This window comes from Tubulanus polymorphus, chromosome 3, assembly GCF_964204645.1.
Source record: "Tubulanus polymorphus chromosome 3, tnTubPoly1.2, whole genome shotgun sequence".
NCBI classification, from domain to species: Eukaryota; Metazoa; Nemertea; class Palaeonemertea; order Tubulaniformes; family Tubulanidae; genus Tubulanus; species Tubulanus polymorphus.
In genome coordinates, this window is record NC_134027.1 from 2,997,875 (window position 1) to 3,015,173 (window position 17,299).

At 37.3% G+C, this 17,299-nt stretch overlaps 1 protein-coding gene across 3 annotated transcripts in view; it reads right to left on the minus strand.

Moving 5' to 3' along the window:
- Positions 1 to 17,299, minus strand: part of LOC141901608 (plexin-A4-like) — a 50,461-nt gene that overhangs the window by 1,857 nt on the left and 31,305 nt on the right. For all 3 annotated transcript variants that reach the window (XM_074788954.1, XM_074788953.1, XM_074788955.1), the window contains exons 8-32: positions 13,816 to 13,927; positions 13,604 to 13,723; positions 13,418 to 13,522; positions 12,947 to 13,043; positions 9,407 to 9,576; positions 9,177 to 9,316; positions 8,982 to 9,087; positions 8,759 to 8,895; positions 8,456 to 8,623; positions 8,274 to 8,367; positions 7,818 to 8,063; positions 7,414 to 7,575; positions 7,078 to 7,318; positions 5,586 to 5,737; positions 5,314 to 5,504; positions 5,094 to 5,171; positions 4,923 to 4,989; positions 4,700 to 4,846; positions 4,417 to 4,579; positions 3,947 to 4,147; positions 3,749 to 3,861; positions 3,456 to 3,548; positions 1,750 to 1,919; positions 347 to 635; positions 55 to 126 (exon numbers count right to left, since the gene is read on the minus strand). In XM_074788954.1, the coding sequence (XP_074645055.1) occupies positions 55 to 126; positions 347 to 635; positions 1,750 to 1,919; positions 3,456 to 3,548; positions 3,749 to 3,861; positions 3,947 to 4,147; positions 4,417 to 4,579; positions 4,700 to 4,846; positions 4,923 to 4,989; positions 5,094 to 5,171; positions 5,314 to 5,504; positions 5,586 to 5,737; positions 7,078 to 7,318; positions 7,414 to 7,575; positions 7,818 to 8,063; positions 8,274 to 8,367; positions 8,456 to 8,623; positions 8,759 to 8,895; positions 8,982 to 9,087; positions 9,177 to 9,316; positions 9,407 to 9,576; positions 12,947 to 13,043; positions 13,418 to 13,522; positions 13,604 to 13,723; positions 13,816 to 13,927 (3,634 nt within the window). The remainder of the gene's footprint in view (positions 1 to 54; positions 127 to 346; positions 636 to 1,749; positions 1,920 to 3,455; positions 3,549 to 3,748; positions 3,862 to 3,946; positions 4,148 to 4,416; positions 4,580 to 4,699; positions 4,847 to 4,922; positions 4,990 to 5,093; positions 5,172 to 5,313; positions 5,505 to 5,585; positions 5,738 to 7,077; positions 7,319 to 7,413; positions 7,576 to 7,817; positions 8,064 to 8,273; positions 8,368 to 8,455; positions 8,624 to 8,758; positions 8,896 to 8,981; positions 9,088 to 9,176; positions 9,317 to 9,406; positions 9,577 to 12,946; positions 13,044 to 13,417; positions 13,523 to 13,603; positions 13,724 to 13,815; positions 13,928 to 17,299) is intronic.

Sequence of the window (17,299 nt, forward strand, 5' to 3'; positions counted from 1 at the left end):
AACGAATTGACCTCGTAATCTTGACATGAAACATATTGAGGCTATTGATCCTACCTGGTCATTGTAACGCACTACGAAGCTATATAACTCATTCAGCGCAGCGACAACATTAAATTCTTTAGAATACTGAAAAATGTGAAAGAGACATCAATAAATAATTGGAAAAGTCAGGAAATAATCTATCAAAATGTATCAATTAAGCCTGAATACAGGTAGGTAGTACTAGAACAGGTTAACTGATTTCATTTGATTTTCATTACAGTAGTTTCAACAGGTAAATGAGTTTAAGTCGATGAAGAAAACATCAGTATTTATAGTTGATCATCTGTTAAGTATTAATTCTTACCTTAGTAGTTTCACCGAGTTCAGCAGCCATATCTTGGTCACTTATAGCCGGGATCATTTTGATATCTTGGTAGTATCGTTCGACCCATTTCTTGTACTTTGGAATATCTTTTGCGTAAAGCAGTTTGCTAGATGGACTGTCCTTGCCGAGACGATGATCCTTCATTGAACAGCTATCCATGAACGTCTGCGCAATGACCGACAAACAGGAATCGACGATATTCGACTTGTGAACGTCGAAAACGAAGTTCGGATTCTTGATTACGTTCACCCAGAACCGCAGAGGAAGACTGAAAATAATGACATGAAATCATTAATACTCATCGGCACAGAAATCTGATTAACCGGGCCATATCTAGTAAAACATGCATTGAAAATAAAATACAGGTGATTACAATTTGAAGCGATTTGATTCACATCTGCCCCAAAATGAGCAATTATTTGACTGAAATTCTATATGACGTCTAGAAAAGAGGGTTAACCACTAACGTACGGCGATAAGGTCATTTTTTATTGAGAGCCATCATCTTCACGGAATGCCCGTATGTTAAGAATAGATCCATTGACAACTAGTAGTAGATGTTATCGGAGCGTAGTTAAAGGGGTTACAGTGCTTTCTATAATACAAGCACCGCAGACGTCTTAGAAAACATCTGTCTCGGCTTACTTCCGCTACAACCACCACCACCAGTCATTCTACTACTCTACGCCCACCCATTCCATCATCAATACGCAACATATTAAAATAATAGATTCTATTCTTGCGAAAGCCACTTACATTGATGAATTTTGAAGTATAAATTATGTAATGGATCGATGTCAATAGCTGATAAAATTACATAAATTCAATCTACGCCGATACATTAATGTTTCTGCCTTCACAGAGAAGGTTCTTTTACAGACACACATGCACATTGTACGATTGAAACTAAATTTGGATTGATAGCTTTATTTTTATCGGGGTTGAGATATTAGTAGTTATCGAATTTTCTAGAACAGCATTAGGCTAATTGATATCATCATAGAAGTCTGGGTTCTTGGATTAACAATTGATACTTTATGATAGTTCTGGGATGGTATCGGCGAAAAATTGAATTTTCACATTTTTTTCACATTGTCACAGGTTTCCTTCACATTCTTATTCCGAAATTTTCAACATATGAAAATATTGAATATTTTTTTCATAATTTTCCGCGAACAAAATTTTGTAAAATTTCAATCATTACATTTCAACATTTTTAAAACTATTTTTCACGGATATTTCAACTTTTTTTTCGCTATTTTTGACATTTTTCAATCACACCCCTGATAGTTAGATGGAATGAATACATATCACGATGAATTATTCCATTAATCGCGCGATTCTTAAGTAGTGAGTATCAAGCAATGGATTACGACTCCTACCTGTTTGACTTCCAAGTATGTACGACTTCAGGATCAGTAATTCCATGGTGCAAAGCTTGGTCATCGAGAAAATCAAAGAGATATTTAATTGCCAGTGGTAGAGCACTTCCACGATGCGCTGTACTGAAGATTGTTTCAAACAAGTCATCGACGAATTGTTGTAAGGTACCCTAAAATAAAACCAACAATTGAGTAGAAAAATATAGACAAAATAAATCACGACAAAGGATCATTCGTGATAAATATTTGAATTCAACGATTGCCAGTTCCATATTCGAAACTGGAATCCAAACGTGGTCCTAAATCTTAAAGACTGTCCATAGAACAACGAGGGTCTTAGACTTAGAAATCTATGACTTTAAGAAGTTATTAACATGGTCTCAAGACCATGGAATCGGCCGCAGTTGTCTAAAATAGTAGTAGAACGTGATATTGAAACCAATTACACCAGTCTAATATCACCATCGACGATAATGAGAAGATGTTTGAGAGAAAACAACGTCTCAAGCCATTAAATCCGTAGTCAATTTCACGGAATCCATTGCCATGGAGATAAATGCGCGAAGAAGTCCGAAAGTACGAACATATCCCGGTTGTTAATTACGAAAATCATTCTACTGTTTTAACGGTTTAGTTTATGATGCAGTAATGGGGGAGGTCTATGTTTTAAGTAATGACTCGACGAGTGCACGTACAGGATAAACTACCGGTATCCTTAATTATCTAATTAACAGCCTCTCAATGCGATGCTATTACTAGCTCCGTGTAAATGAGAAATGTTATCAGAAATGACACTACATTGTGAGATGAGAGGTACAATGAGTTATTGGTCAAACAATGACTACGGTCACAAAAATTCAATTTATATTTTTTTCTTGCAGTCAGAGATGTGAGTGGAGGACTTCATAAACAATAAAGTGAGTTTGTATTTAGTGAATCACGACATGCACGAAGGAACGAAATATAAATCTAATTCAAGTCTAAAATCTAATGCTATTCAGCACCATGTCTAAGTACGTTTCAATGATCTGTCATATGTCAATAGCTCCTGTAAATGTCATAATTGCTGAAATTTCGAGTGTTTCACACAAGCGACTATTGTTCCCAATATACATTCAGCTCCATATACTTAAAAAACTTTTATCTAAGATATAGCTGATATTATTATGTCCTATGCTGATTTGAATGCCTGAATCTAAAATGAAAGGAACTTTTTTAAACGAAATGAGCTCGTTATATCAATTCAGAGGGTGTATTTCTTTCTGTGATTTTTCTATTGTAACAGACAGTTGATTACCGGCGACGACTATTTTTGTGAAATTATGACAACATGCGTTTTGAGTTGAATTGGAGGTGAAAACCTGAAAAACATACATCGTTAATAGAACAAGTTTGAACCGGTCCAGTCCATGCAATTATAAATACTTACATGAAATATAGCCATATGGACCTTCAAACAGATACGCAAAATAATTATATCTAGTTTCTTGAGGAAAACATAAAAATGATTCAAAATATAGTTTCTCGTAACAGCGAGCATAGTATCGATGTCTTCTTCAAAGGATCGGCCATTTTAATCTTTATTGATTGACATCTTTTTAACGTAATGATTAAAACTCCTAAGGCAACATGTGCACGTGAAATGCTACAACAGACGGCATTCAGTTTCAGGGGATGATAATTATGAAATATTCAGTGTTTTTTACCTTCGTCGAGAGTAATCGCGTCAGGTAAATTTCGGAGACCATTTTACTTCCTCGATCGCCTTCTTTATGATTATCATTATCGTGCTGTTTCACCTAAAAAAATAAAACATAAAAAATAAAATCACGCGCCGCACGGACAATCAGCAGTAAAATGAAACCGCCACATCAGGTTTTGGGCGTCAGAAAATTGCTTTTTCCTTTTTTCGTTCGTCAATAGTTTTTTTAGGAATGATTTGATCGTGATCTACGATGAGTAATAGCGATGATAAATAGACTACAAACGAGTAACTTACGAGATGGAAATTTTGCCGGATGTTGTTATCTATGTCTATATGATGCAAAGTTGTCATGGAACTGGGAGAAAGAGAACAATTCATCTGCGGACTGCTGTTAGCGTAAACGTTCTCTACAAAGACACATACAATTCATTTCAAATCAAATAGTCGGATCTGCTGCGCGTTGCTGTGTGTTATGAAGCAGTTACTACGTACCGTATTTAGGATACATGGTTATTTTGTCAGGTGTGTATGTGACGCTATAAATAGGGTTCACCCGACGAACTAGAGCCATCAGAGCTCCATCCGATACTTTATAGTGCGCTAACGTATTAAGTCGCTTAAAATCACCGTCCATCTTTGATGTCATGTCTTGATCGTTCAATACCAAACGACCTTGAACTCCTGTTCTCCACTCTACAAAATTGATTGAATATCCAATTGAATTTTTTACACCCGAGTCGTAAAAAATATGTAATGACACATTAAGAGGTGACATTGTGGGATTTCTGGTCGGTGGATATTACTTTTTAACGGGTAATTGGATTTACACCTGACAAGAAGCCACAGAAGAAGCTATCGAAATGACCATTAATGCTCCCATTGAGCGACTAAATTATTGCTATCAGAAATCAGCAAAAAAGTAGCCTCGGATGGCAGGTTGAAATTTTCGAAAAATGACTCACCGAGATCTAGGTCATCTTTATTAGGTCTGACGGAGAACGGAGCATTTTTGTAGATGGCATCGAGGATCTTTTCTTTCACCTGTGAAATAGTATCGACGTCGAGAACGCGTACTGGATGTTCCTGACTACCGTACTGCAGATCATAGTCTATCACATTCAACGTCTGCGAAGAAAAAAAAACAACATCAATAGGTTTCCATTACTGTCATGACGAATAAAAACTATTAAATCAGAATTCGCCGGTACATTAGCAGTCTCGGTTGATCAGAAATCGGATATGTACCATTTGGCGATATTCGACTTGTTGACGGATTAACTTGTCTTCGCTCAATGAATATTTAGCCTCACTAGATACAGCATCGACCGGACCTTTACTGACTTGTTGTTTGATAGCTTGAAACACCATAAACAGCGGTTCCCCCACGCACTCCTATACAATATGATAAACATTATTTATCAAACAGTGATTCGAGGCATACACATACGCATTGAACAATGAAACTAACCTTCAAAAATCGATAGAGCAAGAAAGCGAACCAGTTGGTGAGCATTTTTTCTCCTACAGAATCAGTTCTGGAATAAATGAATTATGAGATTATAATTTTTAATTGCTGAGCTCTTAAAATCATTGTATGAACTGTTAAAATCTGTGTTGGCAAAAATTCAGAATACTTCACCTTCGTAACAAGAGTTTTGGATTATTTCGACCTTCCATAGACTTCTCGATCAGCTCGGCCAACAGCGTTTTCAAAATGCTGAAATAACAAACTCAATTGATTATCACGATATCTTCATATACGATGAGATGAGATAAAAGCCAGTGCATTAATCATATGATATCCGTTGCGTTAATCTCTGAAAGGATTACGCAGTGTTAAGTCAATGAATAGAACTTACTCGGTGTAGTACATCATGTTACAGTGTAGGGCAACCGATATCAGAGATGCTACATTGACCTTGTCTCTCATTGTAAACGATTTGCTCGATTCTAACGTCCTGATGAATAGTAACAGGAAAGTTTTGTTATGAATCAGTTGCTCGAATAGTTTTAGTCCACGTTCGGTTTGATCTTTTCTCGACCCGCCAAACTGAAAAATGATAAATACATTGATAAATGAATAATTTCATTGGGGGTAAGTTCCAACAGATATTAGTGATGAAATACTAACCTCGAGTTCCCTAGTAATCGGGTGTTTGTATTCGTCACATGTTGGAAATAGAATCTGGATACAGAAACTTCGATACGGCAGAAATGGAATACCGACAACTCCCGAAAGGTCACTAGTGAGTTCTGTCATGTCCGTCTGAAGTTCAGCAAATGCTGAAAAAAGAAATACATTCGGGTTCAAATGAAATACAATAATATCATAACCTTTAAAGCTATTTGAGAATATATTATGCGACGATGACTAAGGAACATTTTCACAATGTATCAAGAAAGCGTTCAAGCTACAACAACTAATAATAGATACATCAAATATAATACATGCATTGTAATAGCTCTTGAGAACAAGTTTTACACTGGCAACTATCAAGTAATGAAGGGAGGAATAGAATCAGAAATATTGTACCAGTATCAAGAGTTGCTCTAGAAACGAAAACACCTTAGTATCTATCGTGGGCTGTCAAGAATAACAGGTACCGGTAGGTGGGTAATACAAATACTATCGGAATGAGTTCAGAAAGTTCCTTCACTCATGCAAGAGTTATATGAACAACCATTAATATTGATAATTTACCACCAGACACGTTAATCATGTACAACACCAAAAAGATGATTATGTAATTCAGTATGAAAGTAATACATATTCTAGAACTTCCAAGAATGCAGTCAGATTCAATACTCTAACTACTACCATATAAATGCCCATTTCTTCTAAATCATATCCCTTCCCCTTCACATCTTCCCCTGTTAATGTCATTTACGTAAGATAAGTTCATTCAAAGATCAAAGAGATATGAAGGGGACACTATTTGAAAGAAATGGACACTCCGATAAATATGAATGAGAACAAAATGGCATAACACGACATCGATGAGCGGTACAAACCATGCAAGCCAGTAATTATGCTTAATTCAGGCATGATATGCTGCAATTCGTAGAATACTGAAAAGGAACGCACACAACGATCAAAACTAAAATAAATTCTCATGCAAAATTTTCACCACATCATACACAATACAGTGAGTGATACAGGATTGATTATTTTTTTAGTATGGAGAATATGGATTCAAATCATATGTAGCCAGTTACGATTCTTCCTTAAATAGAATTATAGACTTCATATGAACTGAACTTTGATCGGATTAACTAAGCATTAGATCATTATTGTTAGTTTGGGGGTTTAGTAAGAATGTTATTTAATAAATTGAAGTTAAAACTAACTAGACGTAGACAAACGGACATGGCAGCATCGACATACAGATTCATGATTGTTACAGTGACTGTCAGAGGAAAGTGCGTTTAATCAATTAGTTCATTAGTTCAGTGATTCATTGATCGTATCGTTAGTTCATTACGCGGTGATTATGACATTATGAAAATACCGAACCAATTATGATTTTAGCAACAAAATTCTTCAAAATTCATCATACCAGCGATAGTTTCATAATTACCTTGATCTAGAATATATAAACTATCCTTGAAAATTGGAAACTAACCTTCTTTACACTCTTTAGCAACTCTACATTCCAGCACATCCATCTCTTTCTGCATGCGTTTCATGACGCGATCTCGTTCTTTTGATTTGCGTTTGTAAGCGATTGCTACAGCAATGATGATTAGAATCAGAACACCTCCGCTGACAGCTATACTGATAATCATCGTGTTTGACAATACACCATCCGGTTTATCATACGTTAAATGTCCCAAGTCAAACGTGAGATTCGTTCCGACAATTATCTGAAATAACGTTCATTCGCGTTATAAATGAAACAGGTTCATTCGCACGAATACAGCGTAGATATGAGGTGAATTATGGTCTGTTTTAAAAATACCTTGACTTTAGGGTTCCCGCCTCCGCCCCCGATTGATTTTGGCTGTTTTTCAGGTGGTCGACAGGTCAGCTGACTCGAAGCTACCGATGTCACCGCGCAAAATCCATCACCAATTTGAACCGTAACGTCCGACTCTCTCAACGCAGAATTAATATTCTTCCCCTGAAAACAAATAGCAGACGTATATAACGTAAATCTATAAGTCAATATTACGTGTTTATTTCTATTTTTCGACCATCAAATAACTGTAAATAATCGAGTATGAAGTATATAAAGAGGTTAGACACTTTTATTACTGTAATCGCATTGATTCCGTTACATCTTTGGTCACACCCTAACAGTCAAAAATCAGTTAAATTGAGCAATAGAGCAAATAATTGGTGTGAAGAGAATGCGTCACTTACATTGATCGTGAGGTATATATTTCTGGTCTGGAATGAATGCGTGCCGTCAGGAAAACGCTCGAAGTCTGGATTTGGATGGATTCCGAATAATGGTCCGCCGTCGGTGTCGTTTTTCTTTACTCGGATGTTCTGCATGATGAATCCATAGGTAAACTGAGGCGCTTCATCATCGGTGTACTGGATTCCGGCTTCGGATAAATCAGGTGACAAACAAACCATTTCGGTTTGCGAAGATATTTGGCAATTCTGCAATAACAATCAATTTTTGATGTTTACGTAACTCTCAAAGATATTCATACGGCTAGATAAAAGGGTTGGATTTGTGAAGATAACATTTTCACAACCTGGCCTGAAAAATTAGCAAAAATTATTGTTGTTCATTTCGACGCTAATGTTTTCAGAAAATGATCCATTTTTTCACATTTTCTAGTGGGAGGACTCCTACAAAAGGCTTACATTCGTATATTCCTTGCCTCGCACCATCATGTACATTTTGGTGTTTTGCACGGCGTCTAAGTTTGATCCACGGACGTTTATTCGAACACCACCGCTGAAATAAACAAACACCATAAATATCCAGTCAAAACGCGAAGACAATTTCACTTGTTTTAATCAATATACGGAGGATGAAGATTTACCTAACAATAGCCTTCTCGCGCTCGACATTTAGTACAGTCGGATCATCAACATATCTGAACATTTGATTGGTATACTGCACTTCATATCCATCAAATGTCGCGTGTACCAGTCCACTCGTCTGTACCATTGCTGGACTCGTAACACAAACCGTCGCGTCCTGACTAGTGCTAATCAATGAAAATAAATCAATCATGTTTAAAGCGATCACAGCATCGTGATCAGAAAAATCACAACAAATAACTTCAGAACAATGCAGAAATACGTATGATCTTCCCGATTCGAAAAGTCAAATGGAAGCTAACCTGATAATGCGACACGGTAAACCTATAATCGTAGCTCTGATTGTAGAACCAGCGTTCATATCATTACCATAAAGTGTCAGTCTCGTGCCACCGGAAAGCGGTCCTTTTAATGGCGATATCTTCCTTATCTTCGGAATCTGTAAACAAACAGTTGAGATTTTGTTGACCGGCCGATATTCTGCTGCGGATCATGGATTAAATACGATCTAAATAGAATACATACGACGTAATAAAATGCATTTGCAGATTGTCCGCTGTATTTGCTTTCGACAGTTACTACAACTGGTCCAACAACTGGAGTTGAACTTGCTGTTGTCTCACAGACAATCCTATAAAACAAAACATAACGCATAAATTTCATTATGCTTCCTCGTCCAAGTTGTAATCATCAGTAAATTTCATTCGTATGAATACTCACTTCTTTGCCTTCACGTAACTCGTAATTCTGCAGCCGTAATTCGCGACCTTGACACTGACATCGCTTTGGATTTTACCTAAATTCACTCCTTCGATCGTCAAATTAGTGCCACCACGAACAGGACCCGAGTTCGGATAAAACTGAAATCAGAAAATTGCGCAATTAATTTCCAGTGATCAAATCAATGAGGCCGTGTAAACAAATACTAGAAGTGGAAGAGAAATTCCTACCCGTATGATCCTAGGGTTTGGACAAGTGGCAGTGGTGCTCAGGAAATTTCCTTGGCTACACGAAGTTCCGATACTACAAACTGGATCACACCATCCACAGTAATACTTAGCATCCAACGTCAGACAGGTTCCGCAGTCACTAGCCATCGCTGAGCATTTATATACTTTCACTAATAGATTTAAAAGAAACAATAACATTCATATTTATCAGCTTGAGTACATTTTACATTACATTTGACGAATAGAATTTTATTTTTATTTCTTCAAATGACATTCATATTTCTTATCAATACTTTTGCGAGAGCAGATTTGTTCAACTTAAGGCGTAATTAAACGCTATCTTCGAATTGGATATTCAGAAACCTATAGGACCATTGATATAAACCCACTAGAAAAGAATTAGCACAAAAGTATTATTAATAGGTTATATCGCAGACTGTAGCAGAACTTAGTAAGCTAGCTCGTGGCAATAATACGTTGAAATGGGAGCTGAAAATTAACTGGAATCGAGGTAAAACCGGGTTTAACCATCTTCCAAAAGGTTTATATTGCTGTAAAAGATGTAAGACAGTTGTTATTCGGTTATGGGTGATCCGAAACAGGGATTCAAGCACTTTTAAAATTTGCTGAGATCTTAATAATGTTACTGATACTCAGTGAGTTAGTGAAATGGGATGGGGAGAATTATCATTCTTTGTCAAAGCTGCTGGAAAACATGAACCATGAAGTGAAACGTCCTTAGATTTCTCTTGACAAGTGTGGTAAAAAGAAGTTGGCGCTATACAAGCTTGACCCAGAATATAAGACCAAATTGTCACTACCTATACATACTCCTGAAGATTCTTTACTTACAAACCCAGAATATGTATACAGGTATTTATATAACCTGACAAATATAGCTTGGGCTTTAGACTTAACACATCAAAACAAAGGTGATTCCATTCCAGATTGAACATAGCTAATAACAGGAGACACAAGGATGGATTCTGTTTAGAGGAAAAGATGAGTTAAAAGAAGAAAGCCTTTTCATTATCGCATTCAAGGTATTTCTAATTTCTTTTATCCATGGGACCAAATTTATCAAATAAACGGCCACAGATCTTACAGATACAACGAAATACGCTGTTCTCCCAACGGAAATTAGATTTTCTTCTTCCAACTAATCCTGACAGCAGTTTTTTAATATATATTTGTACATGTATAGTATGTATGAATAGATGTTTTCAGGGGGAGGAGATTGATTGCATGGGCAGACGGGTGTCGTATGGTACACTCACTCAGACTCTGATAAACTGGGTCAAACGCAATAAAAAAAACTATTTTTTTTGTTATGCAGCAGTTATTGTGAACAAAAACTGTTTAATGTGTGTGTAGAAGCTGCACACTCATATCACACGCAGTGCACAAAGACAGTCCCCAAAAAAAGACATGTTATTTCGAGGAACAGCTTGGAGTCTAATATCATTATTCATTATACAACAAACGCTGTCATAGAGCCATTCTTTTATTGAACAATAAAATTTGTGCCTAATGATGTCAGACAACTGAGTGAAAAACTGGATTACTCTTTTTTAACGTGAACTGTAGATTTAAGTTACAAAGGTCAATACCATTTCTCTATATCTATCTACACATAAGGATAGGATACATTAATGATATCCATGTAAACATCGAAGTGTTAGAACTTAGTAGAAAAATAAGTGGTTAGTGTTTTACGTAAATGTCTAACTGACATTTATGATTATTAGAAATCTTTTAACATCTATTCCAATTTCATCGATATAATAAAGGCTACACATGTAAATATCCACCGTATCAACAGTTATATTTCTCAAATTTAGCTGGCATTGACCTCGAAATGTTACAAGTTTGATCAGAGTGGCCCATGCAATTAGTATATAGTATCTTATAAAACTGACTTAGAGTAAGTGCGATTACTTAACTCTAAGTATTAACCATAGCTGAGCCAGAATTCGGGTAGTCACAAGAGTGTATCATTAGATTTGAAAGAACAACCAATTCTTAACTCTCATTCATTCAATTACATGTTGCAGTCATCAATTTGCTAATTAAACTGTTTTTCTTTATTTCTAAGATAAAGTCTCCAATTTCATAATCGACGTAAGAGTTAAGACACTGATTGGTTTCCTTACGTTGTAAACATCCTAGGATTAATTAGAGATTAATTAAAATCGGGATTAAATCAATCCAACTTAGCTTTGCGGAACAAACATCAACTCACCGTGAGGTTTCTCTATTATATATAGAAAAAACGTAAGAAAAAATGTTATACATCGAAAGGGAAGAGAGTCTGGTGGCATTCTAGTGGCCGGGTTTATTCAGAATAAACTTGAAAAGGTAATTACGTTACTAATTAAAATCAATGAAATTATTACAGTTTCATTGATGTTGCTTGCACGTAGTGGAGCGCGGAAATTGAAGAGGGGATGAACAAGCGACGCAAACAAAGTATTTTTTCCCTGTCAATGAAGTTTGCCGATGAAATGTCTCTTAACAAATCAAACAATAGCGTAGACTGTAATTTCCGCACGAAACATTATCAACGGGATATGATTGAGCCCTGATATAAAAATCCCGTAGCAAGAATGAAATATAAGGTCTGAAAATTTTCCTCGAGCTACTAGTAGTAGTTCAATATTTCGACTATATCCCAATACACATCTTCAGAAATACTATATCATGATACATGTATGTATGTATGTATGTATGTATGTATGTATGTATGTCCGTACGTACGTACGTATGTATATATATATATATACAATTCAGAACAAAGATGTTTTTAATGCTGATATATTACCCTTAGTTCGTATCACATCTTATTGCTTGATTAGTTTTTCTGTTCTGGATTCTATATAAATCTCATAATTTTGTCATAAAAACTGTAGTCTCACAACTGTTCCTGAAGTTGACTTTGTAAGAAACATTGAACAAACTACTAGCCCAAGGAAACTTATCAAACTTTATTTGTCATTCTTAGAGTTGGATTTTAAAATAATTGTTACAACATGGAGAGTGTTTGATCAATGGTTATGACGAAGCCTATAAACCCGTTACAGGTCTCATAGCTAAATGAATTTCAGTTCAAATGTTTCGAATTTGAATATGAATGAAATGAAAGGCCGATCGCAATTACGTTAAATCAAAAGTAAAAGACGAAGCTAAAGCCATGCCCCAGATGCTGAAAGCGTGGCAATCATGAATAACCGTTCGCGGCACATTGACTCAAACCGATTTATATTCGAAACGATGATAAAAATTACGTTTTACAACAACGACGAAGAAAAAAGTCGGCTGCTGAATTAACTCGATCGATAAGTGGCGAATCAATAATCAATATATAGAGTAGTAACTGGATGAAATGTTGAATTGATTCAACTGAACAAACATGGCACCAAAAATCAATAATGATGCAACAATTTCTTTATCTCCGCGAGATCTTTTATGAATATCAGATATCACAACACGATTGACTTCATTATCGCGTATCTTTGAAATAAACGTAAATATTTCCATTACCTTTTATGTTTAATGGATTGTCCAGAGCGTGTTTCTGGGGACCCCACGTGATCCGAAATGGAACTTTCATCGAACCGACGTGTTCACTATACGAAAACTGCAACAAGAAATTCAGTTTAATTCATAAGAGAGCAACAAATATGAACAGTAAAACAATCACTGATCATCGGGCAGCTTTTCTACAAACAGATTAATGATAACTTTTCCGAGAAATTGTAGGAAATCACTTATCACTAAAAGCAAATGCAAATCGTCTTAATTCTACTGATACAAGAAAGACAGAACGAATATGACCAGTAAAATAATCAGTGATCATCAGGCAGCATTTCTCTATACAGATTATAGATAAATAAGATTTAATATATGTATAGAAATTTGTATGAAATCACTTTTCGCTTTAAGCAAATCTTCTTATTTCTTGTAATGTACCGAGACAAGATTATGCAATTAACTAAAAGACTAAGATATTACCGTAATCTCTGTACAGCGCACAGTTCCTGCCCCTTCATGGACGGCTACTACTTCCACCGTACCACTTTTCATATGGAAATGACATCTGAGATCTGTTTGGAAACTCTGCAAAAATGAAACAATCCGCGTGAAGTGAATTCCGATGAAACAGATCAGTTATATTCAACTGTTACTTTGATTTGTTACCTCCAAATTCTGAGATCTCACAACCACAGCTTTCCTCGTATTGGATGGAACCAGGACTTCAGTGAACGAGGCATCGATCTTTGGACAATTCAGCGGTCCAGGTCGATGACTGTTTAATACCTGTATCATAATGAAATTTACTTGTGAAAAATAATGAAAATATCAAATTCAAAATGTGACGGATATGAAAGAGAATGGAACTCAATACGTACATTTTTCCCAGTTACTAAAACATCAGATGCACAAACCGCTGATTTGTGGACACATTTATGATGTTTGATGCACCATGTACACGGAAAAGCACTCGAAGTACAGCCAGTACATCTACAATACATGAATGATAAATCATATATAAGTATCTTATAGTATTGAGAATAGAAGCGACGTACATGTACATAAATGCAAATGTAGCCAAAATGATAGAGTTCAACATCGTCACGAGGGGAAGTAATGCAATTCAAAGATTACTGAGCGTAAAAGGGAAATTAGTGTTAACAGTATTTACAGGGGTTGCTGGACTGGTAAAAGTGAGTGACATCGACAGTAATGAAGCATGAAGTGGCTGTTAGAAGATAAGACAGACCGAGAATGTCATACGAGTGAATCCCAAACCGTAATCCCGTAATAAATCATCCAATTGTACGTGGCTGAACACCGGAGATAGCGATCGGAAGACAGCGGAAACTAGCTCAGTTAATAGACAGCAACACTACCCGCGCTGTCCAGGTAGATTTCCACTAACCGATCACTGAACTTACAATCATCACTGTCTCAAACATTATTTTTAATAGCTCGGTTCGGATGGAACAAATTCGCGGCGTCGAGTGGGAATAATTTGCCATTAGCGACTGACTCCGCATCCTTTCGGCGTTCATTAGTTAGAAAATCATCTCAACGGAGAACGCATGAATATTTATAAATATAATGGTATTAGTCTGTAATAGAGCACGTGTGCACTTAGACAGTCACCTAGCCCCGGTTGACAGTAGAATCTCAATCAGGCGCCGGATCTCTGCTACTAATATATCATCGGCTCGGTATTTATGATTACAACCTTCAGGCCTCCCTGACATCCTCCACTGGCAGGGATTCGAACCTGATCCAGCGAGACTCGTCGCAGTAGGAAACCCTGCCACACACTATTAGACCGACCGCGTGCGTAGCTTCGATGATGTCAATATTAGCCAATCAAATATCCCATTTTATTTTAGCCATGGTTGTTCCATTTCTTTGCCTGTGTTTGTACCTACACCCTCGGGCTAGTGCACCAGGGTTTCGTGCCGTGGCTGAGTCTAGCCATCTGGGGCCAGTTGCACAGTCGTGACTTAAGTCCAAAAGTGGTCTTAAATCTTAAGACTGGTCTTAAGTTGTTAGATTGGCTATAGAACTAAGTTGGTCTTAGACTGGTTTTAAGTCTAAGCCATGACTATGTAACTGGCCCCTGGTTCGAATGCCTGCCTCGGGAGGATGGCCCTCAAAATCTTCATGCATTGGAATGCCGATAATTTAGTTATGGGTGACTTTGAGATGAAAGTTTTTGCTTTACCGTGGCAGCACCTGGGTACCTAATCAAATAACTATACGCGGCCATTAAATAAAACAGATGCACACTGACCGAGGAAAAGCTCGTAAAACTGGCATTATTCCAGAAACAGCAGCCATAAAACGCAGAACCACCGGCCTTCTGATGACCGGTTTATACGATAAAAAAACATACAGCTGATGAAGGCGATGTTATAAGATGGTTAATGTAGCAAGGGAGAGATACCAGACAGTCCTTCTCAGCCGCAATAACATCAAACCATCCCTCGCCAGAAGTGGACTTTATAGAATCACTGATCAAAAAGCGTCGTTGAAACGTATTGAGAAAATGTTTTGATCATATGAGGCATCATTCATAGGTGGATCCATGTGCTCTTACGACAGATAGCAACTCCTCACGACTACCAGTGATACCAGTAACAATGAGTCGCATAGTCCTCCCAGTTGCAACTGATGTACACTGCTCTAACGGCTGACAGAGACTAGTCGTATCACAGCCGTCCTACGTGACCATTTGTGACCAGTTCCAACCGATCGCTGTAAGTCAACTCACACCCCGCATTCACAAATTCCTTATCTTCACACATCGTGTAGCTGACACATTTTTTAAGGGCTGCACTGATGTTAATCAAACCATCAATAGATCAATAATCAGCCATTGATTATTCAGTTGAGATGATGGAATCCATTTATACAGGATCACAGCTTAATCCATTGTAATCAACGACCAAATTAATGATACTGATATCCTCACTTATTACATCTGAACATACGTCAAACTGCACATACCAGCTTTAGATCCATTCAACATTAATAACACCACAATTCAATTACATGCCAACAATTTCCTGACTTGAATTGAAACGTTAAAAAGTATTCCAAATGGATTAATCACTGATTGCATCAGCACTGTATTGAATGAGACGTCTTAAGCTGCATTCACATTACGATATTTGGCCTGATCTAAATTTGGCACATTCCAGGTACGGACCCATTTAGAATGGAACGCGCTAATTCGATAACTGAGGATATATTCAATTAGTTTATCTGATCTTTGTCAATGATACAATCTTTCCAATTTCCAAGAGAGAGAGAGAGAGCGGGGGAGAGAGAGAGAGAGAGAGAGAGAGAGAGAGAGAGAGAGAGAGAGAGAGAGAGAGAGAGAGAGAGGAGAGAGAGAGAGAGAGAGAGAGAGAGAGAGAGAGAGAGAGAGAGAGAGAGAGAGAGAGAGAGAGAGAGAGAGAGAGAGAGAGAGAGAGAGAGAGAGAGAGAGAGAGAGAGAGAGAGAGAGAGAGAGAGAGAGAGAGAGAGAGAGAGAGAGAGAGAGAGAGAGAGAGATATTCAACATTCAGCGCAGAAACATCGACACTCGTGACTGGGAAAAGTCACCGGATTTCTACAGATACCGTTATACAGACTGAGCAAGAATCTGTTCTTATTCTGATTTCAACATATCATCCTTCAACTTGAATAATTGATTGCCGAAACCCTTCAGACTAAGTACGAACTGTATAATATATGAGACTGATGGAAGACGTAGAGGCTTCCAACGCTTACTTCTCTCCAATCCCACTTTGTAGGCATCTCTCGTGGCCGTGAAGATTGTGGCTATAATTGCTGGTCGATGTATCCACTAATGAAAGATGATGGATCACCTTATTGGGATCTCAGGTCATGTTGTCAGCAGTTACCAGTCAAATATCAAGCATTGTCTAATCAGCTTACACAATCCCCGGTGAAGCAATGTCACCAGCTACAAATGAAAGCTTCATCCATATTCGCGAGATATAAGCTACACTTAAGTCCGTTCGAATTCGGTCTGTACCTGAAACGGATCGATTAAGAACTGACCGAATCAATGCCATGCATTTTAAGTCAGCTGTTACTTACAGTCGTTACGTTCTTAACAACTTAGTGTGAACACGGCGATAGTATTAGTGAATATGGCTGTGATGATGAGTCCTCTGGATTCGTGCACCCAGCTCATCAGGAACACAGGTCAGCTACGGATAGCCGGCGTATTGTCGTCCAATCATCCAGGTTCTTGCATCTTAAGCTCGTTTTATGAAGCTGTTTCTCCCCCACGACGCATACATAACAGTGTTTATAACCCTCAGCCGCGTAATAACAAGAAATAACAGTAGACTCTGAGAG